Below are 14,991 nucleotides of genomic sequence, written 5' to 3'. Positions count from 1 at the left end.
TTTGACATCAATGGGGTTCCTTGGTCTGTTAATATCTCCTTTGGTAGCCCCACTCGGGCAAAGATCCCCACCAGCTCTTTGGCTATCGTTTTAGAGGCTGTGTTCCGCAGGGGGACGGCTTCTGGGTAGCGAGTAGCATAGTCCAAAACAACAAGTATATATTGGTGGCCTCAAGCCGTCTTCTCCAGGGGTCCCACTAGGTCCATGGCTGTTCGCTCAAAAGGGACCTCTAGTACCCCTTCCCATCATAAAGGTGCCCTCTGGTGGGGACGGGGACTGTGCAGCTGACACTCTGGGCAGGACGCACAGTACTTCCGTACTTCTTCGTGTACTCTGGGCCAGAAGAACCATTGTAAGACTCATGCCAGGGTCTTCTCTACACCCAAATGCCCCCCAAAAAGGTGACTATGAGCAAGACCTAATACAGCATTCTGGTGTTTGTGAGGTACTAGGATCTGCTGCATATTCTGCCCCTGTACTGGTGCAACCTGGTATAAGAGATTCTTCTTCATTATGAAGTAGGGTCCTGGTCCCTAGGTTTTCCCTTCCACGGGGACCCCATCTATTTCAGTCACCTCCTTCCTAATGTTGTCATACCTTGGGTCTTCGGCCTGGTCTCGTCCAAAATTTCCTCTTCCGGGACTAATCTGCACAAGATCTAGGGGCCCAGTCTCTGTTGCCTCTACTGGTTCAGAAACGCCAGGGTGGGGGTCAGACTCGGGTGCTTCTCCCTCCAGGGTGGCCTCCTTTTCAGCTGCTTGGGTCTGCCTGCCTATGAGAGCGACCATCTGGCTTTGAGTCAGTATTCGGGTTCCCAAGGCCTTAACTGCCCTCCTTTCCCTTTTCGACTTTCTATCATGTCTGGGAATGGAAAATAAATCTGGGGATATTTCAGAGAAAACCGGGGGTTGACAGTCTACTATGGAGGCTTCACTAACTTCAGGGTTCCCCTTTTCCTCCAATCCTCCTACTGGGAGTAAGTTTCCAAACCCTGGGAAGTCCCTCCCTATGTGCACCGGGTATGGGTGTTTAGGGACTACACCTGCTGCTGCCTCAGTAGTGTTCCCCTGAATCTCAATTTTTACTGGGATGGTGGGGTAATAACCAACTGTCCCATGGACGCATGTTATCCCCGTACGCATAGCCCGCAGCAACTGACTACACTTCACAAACTTCCCCGAGACAAGCGTGATAGCACTCCCCGAATCATCCAGTGCTGTGGTCTCTACCCCATTTAGCTTTACTGGTCTGATATACATATGTGGGGTTAATGAGATCCCCACAAGGTGGATTAGGGAGCATGGGTCTGCCCAGTTCCCCAGGTTTCACTGCATCGGCTCATCAGCATTGGGACATTGTGCAGCTATATGTCCCCATTCCTCGCAGGCATAACATCTATGTGGAGCCCTAGGCATTCCCTGGTCTCTTGGTTTGGGCAGTCCAGCCTCATGATCCTCTTCTCTCTCAGTTCTCTGATTCTTTGTGGCTTCTGGTGAGCCTTCAGCCCCTCTTTTTCCACCTGGGCTCCCCTGGTGGCCCCGTCACTCGATCTCTAGGGCTTAGTGCTGCTAGTTTAACCCGGGGTGTTTCTTCCTGAACTGGTCGGGTCAGCTCCCTCGCTGTCCTTCTCTACCAGTGCAACAACCTCATCATAGGTGGAGGGTTCGTTCTGGCTTACCCAGGTACGAAGGTCTGGCGGTAGTCCCCTCATGTATCGGTCGATGACCAGAACCTCCAGTATCTCTTCTGGACTCCGGCACTCCATTCGCAACCACTTTCGTGCGAGATGGATGAGGTCATACAATTGGGACCGCGGGGTTTTATTTTCTTGGTATCTCCACTCGTGATACCGCTGGGCCCGCACTGCAGTCGTTACCCCGGATCTGGCCAGGATCTCTGCTTTCAGCTGGGGGTAGTCTGCTGCAGCCTCTTCAAGCAGATCATAGTAAGCCTTTTGGGCCTCCCCACACAGGAATGGGGCAAGGATGCCAGACCACTGATCTAAGAGAGAGATCTGGCGTCTAATATGGCCATGGTTCAGCTCTGTAAGGGTCTTTAACTGGTTACCAGTTTCTCAAAATAGCTGGGTCTGAGAAAGCTGCATCAGTCAGGCATTAGTCTCTTGCTGGCAGCCGCACTGCTCTGTTGGGGCTTGCTGGAACGGGGTAGTCCTGCGGGCATTGTAGCTTTGTACTTCAATGCTTGCACTAAGTCTTTCGTTGTGGTGCAAAAAAATAAACCCCTCTACTTTTTTTTTTTTTTTTTTTAGATCACTCCCTCTTCTGCTCGGCGCTGTGCACACCAAGATCCAATTTTACACAGTTGTGACAAAGTTCTCCTACCATTAGGTGGGTTGCGCTATTGGCAGATTTGCTCACTCAGTTATCTCCCACGTCGGATGAACTCCCTGTGTTGATCAGATTGGGAGGTTTGGGGGGACAGGCCGCCCTCTAATCTGGGTTCGCAGCAGGGCTAATGGTTTTGCAGCTGTCTGTTAGTGGCTTTGTTAAAGCTACACTCCATGGCTAACTTTGCCAAGGCCTCCTCTCACGTTCTTGTTAGTCAACCACAGGCCTTACTGGTGGTTGATAAGTTCGTCTCCGTAAGCTCCAGCAGCACACCCTCTCACTCTCAGCTCCTTGTGTCTCTTGCTCCCAGTCCTCACATGCATTCTTCCTCATGGCTCCTCCCATCTGACTGGAGGAGTCTTTGTAAAACCCAGCGTGCCTGATTAGCCTGCTTGATTGGCTGCAGGTGTTCTAATCAGCCTGTCTGCCTTAATTGGTTCTAGCAAGTTCCTGACTACTCTAGTGCAGACCCTGCTCTGGTCACTCAGGGAACAGAAAACTACTCACCCAGTGACCAGTATATTTGCCCTCTACCAGACTCCTGCACCCCACTAGCCTGGGTCTGTCACACATTACATAACAGTTTCACCTCTGTTGTGCTCTGCTGTTAGGGACTTCTTGGATCACACTTTGTCTGGAACCTAGCCATTGACCATTCTGCCATTGGTAGCCGTAAGGGAGTACATGACTCCAGGCAGCATTACTCTCAGTGTCATTGAGACACGCAAGCCTCTCCACCACTACAAGGTGGTGATTCATGGAGAGGAGTGTATAATATATAGAGTAATAGAAACAAGTCATAATATGAAATTTTAATTTGTACTTACTTCGATAGTGCTTTTTATGTAGCCTGTTGTAAAACTAGGCAAATATCTAGATGAGTTGATGTACCCCCTGGGTTGAGAAGCTCTTCTTTAAAATTTACCTATAATAGTTCTTCTTAAGATACCTGCAGGTAGACTTCCTCTTCCTTCGCCTTATAACTCAAAAGTTTTAGTTTGGGTTTTTAAATTTTTTTGAGGTAGTAGCTTTTATTTTTGAGTATTCCTTAAGAATAATTGTTTTACACATATGAAAAATATTATGTTTTTATGATTGGTTTTTAGGGAATTCCTTACTTTCTATACAATTCAGGAATTGATTGGGCAGGTTCTAACTGGAGCTGACATATTGGCAGTTGGTTAGTGCATGTAAGCAAAGAGTGGGCTTTTCCTCAACTACTACTATTTCAGAGAGCCAAAAGCTGAAGAGCTTGAGAGAGTTTTCCACGTGAACTGGAATCTCAAAAGTAGGAATCCTGTGATAATATCAAAAAAAAGTTATAAGCAAGTAATTTCTCTTACTTCTTAGCAATAAACTGCTTTCTATCAAGGCCATATACAGCGTTTCATTCATTGCATGTGGGAAAATACCAATCAAAAGATGTGGAGGAAATTCATCTGATTTTCTTGTGTGTTGATGCTTATGTAAAATGGGCCTTGTTTAACATTTTTAAATGAACCTGATAATGAAATCTTTGTTTTTGAAGCAGTCTTTTGAGAAATGACAATCTGCCTAAACTTCTGTGGCTTTCTTTACTTGTATTTTGAAGAAGTGACATAAGTCTCCTAAGAAATTACTGGATTTTCAGAAAAAAGTTGCTCTGCATTTTAATCAACCATGGTTTTAAATTTCTGAATTTCTGTGATTCCATGTGTTCTCAGTGACGAAAAATGCAAGAATACTTCTTCTACAGTTGGATTTTTGTTAATTTTACAGATCCTTCAGCTGATGAATTAAGGAGGTTAATGATGTTGCATGGCGGCCAATACCATGTGTACTATTCCAGATCCAAAACAACGCACATCATTGCCACAAATCTTCCAAATGCCAAAATAAAAGAACTGAAAGGGGAAAAGGTGGTTCGACCAGAATGGATCATAGAAAGGTAAAATTAGAAGGATGGTGATCTGACTGTTTTGGTTTTGCATTTGGTGCATTTCAATGGGTGCAGGCTTCTCCCCTTTAAAAAAAGAAAATGTCTAGAAAAACTACATTCTGAAAGGTTGTATTAGGATTGATTTATGGTTTTATTTTTAATTGAGTATTGTATTTTTATTGCAATCCAATTTGTTTTTTATCAGACCACGCACTAGAAAAATTGCACGTTTTTTCAAAAAGTGCAATTTTTCTAGTGCGTGGTCTTTTTTTTTTTTTTTTTTTTTTAATCAGTCTTGCATATTTCCATACTTGGATCATGGCCTCAAAACATAGAAATGTAGATCTTGAGGGTGCTTCGAGAGGCCATAAGGTCCATTCCCCTCATACAGGGGCAGGACCAACTATACTTAGACCAGGGATTGGCAACCTTTCAGAAGTGGTGTGCCAAGTGTTCATTTATTCACCTCTAATTTAAGGTTTCATGTGCCAGTAATACATTTTAATGTTTTTATAAGGTCTCTTTCTAGAAGTCTGTAATATATAACTAAACTATTGTATGTAAAGTAAATAAGGTTTTTAAAAATTTTAAGTAGCTTCATTTAAAATTGCGAGCCCCTTGGACTGGTGGCCAGGACCTGGGCAGTGTGAGTGCCACCAGGGCCACCCAGAGGATTCAGGGGGCCTGGGGCAAAGCAATTTCAGGGGCGCCTTCCATAAAAAAAAAAAAAATTGCAGTACTAGAGAATACTATATTCTCATGGGGCCCCTGCGGGTCCTGGGGCAAATTGCCCCACTTGCCCCCTCCCCACTCTTCCCCTCCACCTGGCAGCCCTAAATGCCACTGAAAATCAGCTTGCATGCCACCTTTGACATGCATGTCATAGGTTGCCTACCCCTGACCTAGACCATCCCTGACAACTGTTTGTCTAACCTGTTCTTAAAAAACCTGCAATGAAGGAGATTCACCAATCTCCCTTTGTAACCTATTCCAGTACTTAACTGTATAGTTAGTAGGATTTTCCTAATATCGAACCTAAATCACCCTTGCTGCAGATAAAGCCAATTACTTCTTGTCCTGCCTTCGGTAGATGTGGTGAACATCTGACCATAATTATCTTTATAACAACCTTTAACATATTTAGAGACTGTAATCATATTTTTTCCTCAGTCTTCTTTTCTCAGAACTAAATTTACCCAGTATTTTAACCTTTTCTCATAGGTCATGTTTTCTAAATCTTTTTTATCATTTTAGCTGCTCTCCTCTAGGTTCTCTCGAACTTATGCACTTCTTTCTTGAAGCATGGCACCCAAAACTGGACACAGCCCTCCATTTGAGTCCTCGCCAGTGCCGAGGAGAGCAGAACAATTTTGATGGAGTGATATATTAATTCTGCTATTCTTTTTCTCTTTCTCCACATGGTATAGATATCTTGCGTTTTAATCTGTCATGTAAGACTTACTCATAAGGTGTAATTTGAATGTGTGAGCTAGTCCTTTTCTGTTTGTCTGTCGTCAGATATTGTCTAAGAGTAATCTCCTTTAGCCACCATTAAATAAATGAAAAACATCTGATTGTTCTTAATAATCTGTCAGGGTATGTAGACTTGAATAAGCAGAAATACTATTCTTCATTTTAATTGCCAGTGTAGATTGATATAAATCACCAATTTTAATTATGATTTAAATCAGTAAGCAGGAAACTTTAAGTTATCAATGTCAATCATGTTTTGTATTTGTACTTTAATTCTTAAAGGTTGATTGTCATTGGTTGATAATAATTAAAACATGTTTAGTTGCCACTAAATATAGCTGTTACACTTTTACTAAAAATACCCCTAACTAAATCTTAGGTGCTTGGGGAGGTGTGCTCCAGTGGACACTGGTGCTGGGCGGGGGGAGGCGGAGTGCTCCAGTGATTGCTGCTGCTCCTGGGGGAGGGGGCAGCCCGGGACCCTGCCACTGCTGCTTAGGGGGCTCTGGCTCAGGGCCCTGCTACCGCTGCTCCCGGACCACTGCTCTGGGGCAGTGCCTGGGACCAGTTGCCTGGGGCCGCTGCCACAGCAGCTGGTATGGCAGGCCCCAGGACTGCCCCAGCTTCTCGGTTGGCCCTGGGGTCAGCCATATGAGCCACTGCAGCTGTGGAAGTCAAGGAGGTCCCGGAAAGTCATGGAATCCATGACTTCCATGAAAGACTCGCAGCCTTACTCATAAGGAGTGAAAGTTCCCTTACCCTGGTATGCCACCCATGAGCCTTAGGTTTTTTAACCAACTGCTGCCTATCTGATTGTGTGTCAGGCTCATTTGGGCTGACAAGCCTAGTAGGCTTGTTGAACACTGAAGTGCCCATTAAAGCTTGTCAGGGTTCAGAGATGGAGGAGGTAGTCCTCGGGAGTGAAGAACCCCAACCCTGTGTCCCGTGTATCTCCTGATGTTCCTTGGGCCCCATACAAAGTAGGGAAGGGGTTCCTCACTCCCTGTTCTCCCCTGGCTTGGGAGTCAGGGAGGAACAGGCAGTGCAGTGGATGAAAGTGGAAGGGACGCCCAAATGGTCTAATTTTGCTTGACTGCCCTACGCTGCCTTCCAGCTTTGTTATTTCTGCGTACTTTCCCCCTCCCCCATCTTTGTTTCTGCCTTCCTTTAGCTGTTAGGAGGATAGCCCCAATCCCATGGAAGTTATGCCAACTGGAAGGGAACTCAGTCCTGTGTAGTTCCTGTTTTATGCAAGAAGTTCTCACTTTATGTTCTCACTTCTTGGGAGGACTACAGATTCAGGACTCCACCTCAACAGGATGATGGGAGGCAACTGGTTAACAGGAGATTTCTGGCTAGTAGACCAACAGGCCTATTCCTTCCCTTCCCTCTCCTCCCCTATTTTTGGTGTCCACATTTTTAAAAGTATGTTGAATAACTGAAGAAGATGCAGACAAGAGCCACAAAAATTATTCAAGGGCTGGAGAAGGAGCTCAATCTGTTTATCTTGTCAAAAAGATTGAGAGATGTCTTGATTAATGTATAGACACCTTCATGGGAGAGAAAATACTGGGTACAGGAGTGCTCTTTAATCTGAGAGCAGAGAAAGTCATAACAAGTACTGTTGGCTAGAAGGTGAAGACAGATTCATTCAGATTAGAAATAAGTCATTAATTTGAAACAGTGAGGGTGATTACCCAGTGGAATAAACTACCATTTCCACCTCTTGCTATTTTCAAGACAGAATGCCTTTCTGGAAAATATGCTTTAGTCAAACAAGTAACCGCTCAGTACAGGGGTAATTGGATGAAATTTAATGGCCTTTGATATATAGGTCAGGCAGGGTAATCTAATAGTCGCTTCTGGGCTTCAAATCTAGTGTTCTCTGACAGTTTGGATCAAAGCCTCCAAGTTCTGATGTAAGCAGAATTAACCCTAAACCTAATTCAATCTGATCATTCTAAGAGAAATAGTGAAGATACCTAAGAAGAGAGATTCTAACCACATCTTTTTAAAGACTGGAAATTTGCCAACATGATACATCTCTTTATAAAAAAAAAAAAAAATGTTGCCAAGAGATTCCAGAAATTAGTCTGGTGAGACTCCCCTAGTTTCCAGGGGAAACCTCTGCTCCTCTTTTGTAATTAAGCATAAAGTAAAATACTAGAATAAATATAAACTGATACACTCAAACCAATTCAAGTTCTTTAAGGGATATCATATCTCTCCAACATATTTGTTCTTTGAAAAATGTAATAACATGGAAAATACTGACTGGAGGGATATAATACAATTGGCTTTTCAACCGCTTTTAATAAGACTTTTCTCATAAAAAACAATTAGAAAATGATGGAAAAAGGAAATATTATGACAAGATTAAAAATTGATTAAGTTGTGTGTTTGTTTAAAAAAAAGTCAACGTGAACAGTTCTTTATAGTAAAGGTCAGTTAATAGTAGGTTGAAATTAAGTGTTGGAACTGTTAATATATTAAGGCTTGATCCTTTGAGGCACTAGTGACTCCAATGTGAATTGAGAATGCAGCAGCTTGAAAGATCAGAATCTTAATTGGCAGAGAAAGTAAGTGGAAAACTGAAGTTTGATAACTTAATTGTTTAGATTAGTAAAATCTTCAGGGGGTTATGAGTCATTCTGGGCAGATTTTAACACACAGGAATTGAGGAACATCATTGTGGATGAAATATATCAAGTATAAATGTAAAGCAATACATGAGCTGAAATTATCAAAACATCTCAGCAATTGAAGGAAATAGGATGTTTCAGCACATTGAAATGAATGTATTATAATACAAATTTTGTTTTACAAAATAATGGTAGATCTGAAAAACTAGAAGATCTCTCAAAGAAAAGATATATAGCAGAGGTTAGAAAGGTGCTGAATATGGTGATACAAAAATTGTTAGTGGTTTTAAATATGAAAATAGATCGTAAAAGTTAAGAGAGGAATTGCAGTTTTACTAAGAACACAGTGGAAATTGACAACGTCCTATGTGTTTTTTTAAAATCTCATTCAATAATACAAGAAGGAGGAAAAACTAGAAATAAAAGGGAAGTCTGTTTAGCATAGCCTCACAAAATTCTGCTCCTCTCTTCCCCAGAGCTAGCTAGGGTTGTGTGTCTCCTCCCCAGATGAATGAATAAAAGGACATTTTTCCCCCCAGTAGTAAAGGGTGGGATAATAGATATTGTCCCTAGGCCAATACATTTTCATGGCAATTTTGTAAGTTTGATTTGGAAATAATAAAAGGAAATACTGTTTTATGAAGCAGATAATCAGCCTATGGAATTAATTACTCCAGGAGGTCATTGGCATGTCTAGATTGCACTTTAAAACTTGTGACAGAGAGTTTCAGGTCCTGGGTCTATAGATTTGGGCTTGTATTAGGGCTTTAAAAACAGCTGTGTAGACCTTTGGGCTTTAGCCCAACCCGAAACATCTATGCAGCTGTTTTTACCACAGTAGTATGAGATCAGGTCTGTAGACAAGGGCTCTGAGACTTACACCAGTCTAGACATACCCACTGGGGCCTTGTCTACACTGGGATTTTAGCTGTTGTTGCAGTGTAATACAGCTTGAAATTGGAGTGAGCTATCGCAGTGCAGATAGTGTCTGTGGTAGGTGTGTGACCGATGTAGCTATACCAATGGCTAAAATCTCAGCCTAGAAAATACCAGTATAAAGTACCGTGTGTGTACTCAAAGTTGTCAGGATAATTTTGTGACTGTTACTTTGAGTTATTCAAGTTCATGTGATATGAAAAAAAATTTCATACTTCAGGAGTATAAATGCTTGATTGCTACACCAACATTTTTTATACCTGAAAGGTTTGAAATGTCATTTAATTCAGAGTATTCATAAAGGAATGTCATTTAAATTGTATAAATGAATCAAAATGTACTTAATTCATCTGTTTTGGGGACTTTCTCTGTTGTAGCTGTTTTGATTACACCTTTCCCTAGAAACCTTCCCAGTTCTCTCTAAAAATGCTAACTAGTTTGTTTCTCTAATTGGGTAACATGATCTCCCTCTACATTCTTCCCTAATTGTAACATGACAGCCAATAGAGGCTTTTTCCCCTGCTAAGTCCCTTAATGAAGTACAGGTCTAAGCTAGTTAGGAAATAGATCATGGAGAAAAAGTATTGAGGTGTTAATAAATGGTTTTAATAAATCATCTCTCTCTGTTTAATCTCTCGTAAAAGCTTTGAATCTAGTCTGATTGTTTGATTCTCATATGTATCTCATCCTTCCTGGGGTAAAAAGGACTTCCACACCAGCAACACCTCTGTTCGAGAGTGCAGTATGGAGATCTGCCTGTGGTCAGGAGAAGGGGTAATGGCTAGGAAGGGAGCACATCATCTCCACCACCACCACAAACAGTGATCAGGAAGGAAAGATAAAATCTCATTCTGGGTGCGTTTTTGTTGTTGTCAGGATCCCACTTTAAAGGAGAAGGGCTCCTGAGGAAGCTGCCAGCTTCTCCAAGGCCTAATAGTAAAGGTCTGGTGGGTAGAGACAGGATGTACTAGAAGCATGGAACTGGAATGATCAATGACAAATTTTCATGAGAAGAACCTCTGGAGACTTTCTCTTCACTGCCAGTATATTCCCTTACAGGAGGGGACATTTGAGCATGTAGAATTCCAGAAACTGAGGGAACTTTTTAAAGGTGAATCAGATCCTAGTGAAATTCCCATCTCTGATTTGTTTTTGTTTTTTTCCCCGTGGAGTGCATCTGTCTATTACCGTGTACAGAGTTAAATGGATTTCCCAGCGCAGCATTGATCTGAGACAATTAGTTGATAACATTTCTATTATATTGTGAATATGAAGTACTTGAAATCCAGAATTTGGAACTGAAATATTGATGTCCATCAGGCCAATAAACTAAAATTTATGTACTGACCCCTTTTAAAGCTCCTTGCTTTTTGTGATCAAATCTGCTGAATGAATATTTGTTCAATTTTTTTGGCTATACTTGTATAGCAGTTATTGTGGTAAGTGTGCTTAATTTAGGTCTCTTGTACAGTAACTCCTCGCTTAACGTTGTAGTTATGTTCTTGAAAAATGCGACTTTAAGTGAAATGATGTTAAACAAATCCAAATTCCTGATAAGAATTAATGTAAATGGGGGGGTTAGGTTCCAGAGAATTTTTTTTCACCGTATAAGTTTTAAACAATTTAATGCTGTACACAGCAATGATGATTGCGAAGCTTGGTTGAGGTGGTGAAGTCAGAGGGTGGGATATTTCCCATGGAATGCCTTACTGCTAAATGATGAACTAGAACTCAGCTGAGCCTTCAAGGGTTAACACGTTGTTAACGTAGCTTCACCCTCTACAAGGCAGCACGAATGGAGGGAGGGGAGACAGCATGGCAGACAGAGACACATACCGTGTGTGTGTGTGTGTGAGAGAGAGAGAGGTGCATTGTCCCCTTAAGTACGCTGAACCACTCTTAAGTAGATTGCCTTTTTAAGTAGACCAGGAAGTTGAGACAGTCGCTGCTGCCAGCATGCTCCCTTCCTCTGTCCTGAGCCCTGTCGTGCGCGCCCCCCCCCCACTCTATGGAAATGGGATAAGCAGGGGGCTGGAACGGTGGGGAGGGGGACACCCTGATATTAGCCCCCTTCCCACTCCCACCCCTTGCACAGTAAGCAGGAGGCTCCCAGGAGCAGCTCCAAGGCAGAGGGCAAGAGCAGCACATGGCAGTGCAGGGAGGGACAGCTGAACTGCCAGCAATTGATAGCCTGCTGGGTGGCTGCCGCACAGGGAACTTAGGGGATCGGGGAGCTGACGGGGGCCGCTGATCCACCCTGGTTCCAAGCCCCTACCAGCTAGCTACAACAGGCTGCTCTTCCTGTAAGCACTGGACAGATCAGGCAGCTGCCAAACAACCATTACAAGGGAGCATTGCGCAACTTTAAATGAGCATGTTCTCTAAGTGATCAGCAGCAAAACAACGTTAACCAGGATGACTTTAAGTGAGGAGTAACTGTACTTCAAATAAAAAAATAAATGTGATGTTCACATCTTATATGCTTACTTTCTAGACTTCTTGAACAATGGTTAAAATTCTTGTTAGCAGTTCAGTGTGTGTAAAGTATTTATCAATTTTATTGTCATCCTACTTACTCTATCCTCATTTCATACCTTGCACTTCTTACATTTTTTAAAAATTCAAAACAATTTTTCCCCAGTTAGGTGCAATACATCAACTCTTTAGAGGTTCAGATAACAACTGAAATATATGGACACTTAACGGACTGCAGAGAAAAGCACGTATAGCTAGACAGCAAATTGTAATGATCAAAGTATTAGCCTGTTATAACTAAGATAATGTTAGTTTACATATTTTTCTGAAAGCCTTGAGTGATAAACGTTTGCTTCTTTTCTGTTTCAGCATAAAAGCCGGACATCTCCTCTCATACATTCCATATCAGCTTTACACGAAGCAGTCAAGTGTTCAGAAAGGTCTCAACTTTAATACCATATGCAAACCTGAAGATCTTATGCCAGGTCCTAGCAATATAGCTAAAGAGCTCAACAACAGAGTGTAAGTGTTTCCAGTTTGTTAATACTGACAAAGCTGTTGATCGGTCAGCTATAATCAGTTTAGAATGATAATACTTGTATAACATTTTATCACTTAAAAGCAGCAAAGAATCCTGTGGCACCTTATGGACTAACAAATGTTTTGGAGCATGAGCTTCGTGGGTGAATACCCACTTCAGTCAGATGCATGTAGTGGAAATTCCAGGGAGGTTATATATGCAAGCAAGTAGAGATAATTGAGTTAGTTCATCAGGGAGGATGAGGCCCTTCTAGCAGCTGAGGGTGAAACCAAGAGGAGAAACGGTTTCTGTATTGGCAAACCATTCACAGTCTTTGTTTAATCCTGAACGATGTGTCAAATTGCAGATGAACTGAGCTCAGCAGTTTCTCTTTGAAGTCTGGCCATGAAGTTTTTTGCGCAGAGGCCCCTTAAGTCGGCTATAGGTGGCCAGGAGGTTGACGCTCTTCCACAGGTTTTGATATGCCATTCCTAAATCTGATTGTGTCCATTTATTCTTCCTGAGGACTGTCCGATTGGCCAATGTACATAGCAGAGGGCATTGCTGCATAGGATGGCGTATATTACATGGTGGACTGCAGTGGTGAATGAACCGTGATGGTGGCTATCTGGTTAGGTCTGTGATAGTGTCACTGGGTTAGATTGTGGGCAGAGTTGGCAATCGAGGTTGTGATCATGGTTAGTTCCTGAGCAGATTCTATGTCGGTGTTGCAGTTACTGGTGAGAATATGTTTCAGGACAGGTGTGTTCTGGGTGAGGACTGGCCTGCCACCCAAGCCTGTGAAAGTGGGTGGTCATTGTCCAGAGGGTTGTAAATCCCGATGATCCGTTGAGGGTTTAGCTGGGGACTGTATGTATGCCAGTGAGTGCCCTTGGTTTCTTCTTGGTTTGTCTCTGCTAAGAGGCTTCGGTACACATTGGTCTCTGTTGATCTGTTCCTTATTTCCTCGTCGGTATTGTAGTTCGTAATTAGCCAAAACATCGATGCCACACTCGCCCATTTCATCACACTATGACACCATCACGACCTACACCAGATCAGCCACACCATCCCGGTTTCATCACCTGCCACTTCCCAATGTAAAACGCCATCCGTATGCCACAACTGCCCCTCTCTATGTACATTGGGCCCAAACGGACAGTCTGCTACAAGAAAAGAAGAAATGGACACATCAAGGTAAATTAATGCAATATACAAAACCTGTAGGAGGCACTTCAACCTCCCGCCACACTATACAGACCCTAAGGGCCATCCTGCACAAAAAACTATCAGCCAGACTTCAAAAGGAAACTGCAGCTTATTCATCTGCAAAATTATCTATTTGACACCATCAGTTCAGATTAAACAAGACATGAGAATGGTTTGCCAACTACAAACCGTTCCTCTCCCTGGTTTTCACACCTCAGCTGCTCAGACAGCCCATCCTCCCTGATTAACAACCTCATTATCTCTAGCTTGCTTGCAGTATATAACATCCCTGAACCACTACATGTATCTGACAAGTAGTGTATTCACCCACGAAAGCTCATGCTCCAAAACGTCTGTTAGTCTATAAGGTGCCACAGGATTCTTTGCTGCTTTTACAGATCCAGACTAACATGGCTACCCCTCTGATATTTTATCACTTAACCTCCTTTGTAAAATACTTTGAGATAAGTGTCATTATCCACATTTTACAGATGGAAAACCAGAGGCATAGAGATATGAAATAAGTTGTCTAGGGTCCCATAACTGGGACTTGAAGAACCAAGATATCCTATTTTTGAGTCCAGTGCCTTGGCCTCTGTACCATGCTTTTCCATAATGTTTCTACTGTACAACACAATGGGTGTAGCACACAGCTGTATGGAAACAATATGTGTTGCACACATTAAGAGAATCTGACCAATGATATTGAAATTAGGTCTTTGGTTTAAAAAGAATAATACATTGAGATAATTATTCCTTTTGGTAAAGGTTTTGGAGCAAGTATAAATGAATATAGCTGAAAAAAATAAGTTTAAAATGTTGCACTGCATTTTTACGTCTGAGAATTTAGCAAAACTCAAAGGGAGAACATTTGTATGGATAAGGAAAACGAACTATATTATAAAGGATTTTAAAACTATAAAGAACAAAATTGGGGGGAGAATAAACCCTTGTAGGTACAAGTTAGTCTCTAACTGATTTGGGAGGGAGGTTAGGAAGAAATCTCTCCCTGTCGGCAGGTTATTCCATAATTGTCCATTTTTGGTGTGTCTTGCAGAATCCTCTGACACATCTGGTATTGGCTGTAGTCTGAGACAGGATATTGAATTAGATGGGCCCAGGTCAGATTCAGAATAGTAGTTTATGTTCCTATATGTCACACAAAAAGTCATTTAATACTTGTTTTAGTAAATTGTAGACCTAATCCTGTATAGCTACTCTCAAGGAGGATTCAGTTTATTATTGAAATTGGACCTATAGCTAGTGACAATGAAAGTGCTCCTACAGTGTATATATACATGAGAAACATTTCTTTTTTCCTTACATTCATCTGTAGGTGATAATATAGTAACCTAAACCCTAGTTTAATATTACACTGGTAATAATTTGGGGATGAAAAGAATATTCAGACTTTCATAAAGGTCTAACATAACCATTCTGAATTTTAAAACTTACTGTATACTATGACTT

At 42.1% G+C, this 14,991-nt stretch overlaps 1 protein-coding gene across 11 annotated transcripts in view; it reads left to right on the top strand.

Annotated features, from left to right (window-relative positions):
* The window catches only part of REV1 (REV1 DNA directed polymerase), a 109,416-nt gene that overhangs the window by 28,356 nt on the left and 66,069 nt on the right, over window positions 1-14,991 (top strand). For all 11 annotated transcript variants that reach the window (XM_032765406.2, XM_075061013.1, XM_075061001.1 and 8 more), the window contains 2 exons: window positions 4,107-4,275; window positions 12,162-12,314. In XM_032765406.2, coding sequence (XP_032621297.1) covers window positions 4,107-4,275; window positions 12,162-12,314 — 322 coding nt within the window. The remainder of the gene's footprint in view (window positions 1-4,106; window positions 4,276-12,161; window positions 12,315-14,991) is intronic.

This window comes from Chelonoidis abingdonii, chromosome 1 (genome assembly GCF_003597395.2).
Source record: "Chelonoidis abingdonii isolate Lonesome George chromosome 1, CheloAbing_2.0, whole genome shotgun sequence".
NCBI lineage: Eukaryota > Metazoa > Chordata > Testudines > Testudinidae > Chelonoidis > Chelonoidis abingdonii.
The sequence above is the reverse complement of the archived record's forward strand: the minus strand, read 5'-3'. Positions and strand labels throughout refer to the sequence as shown.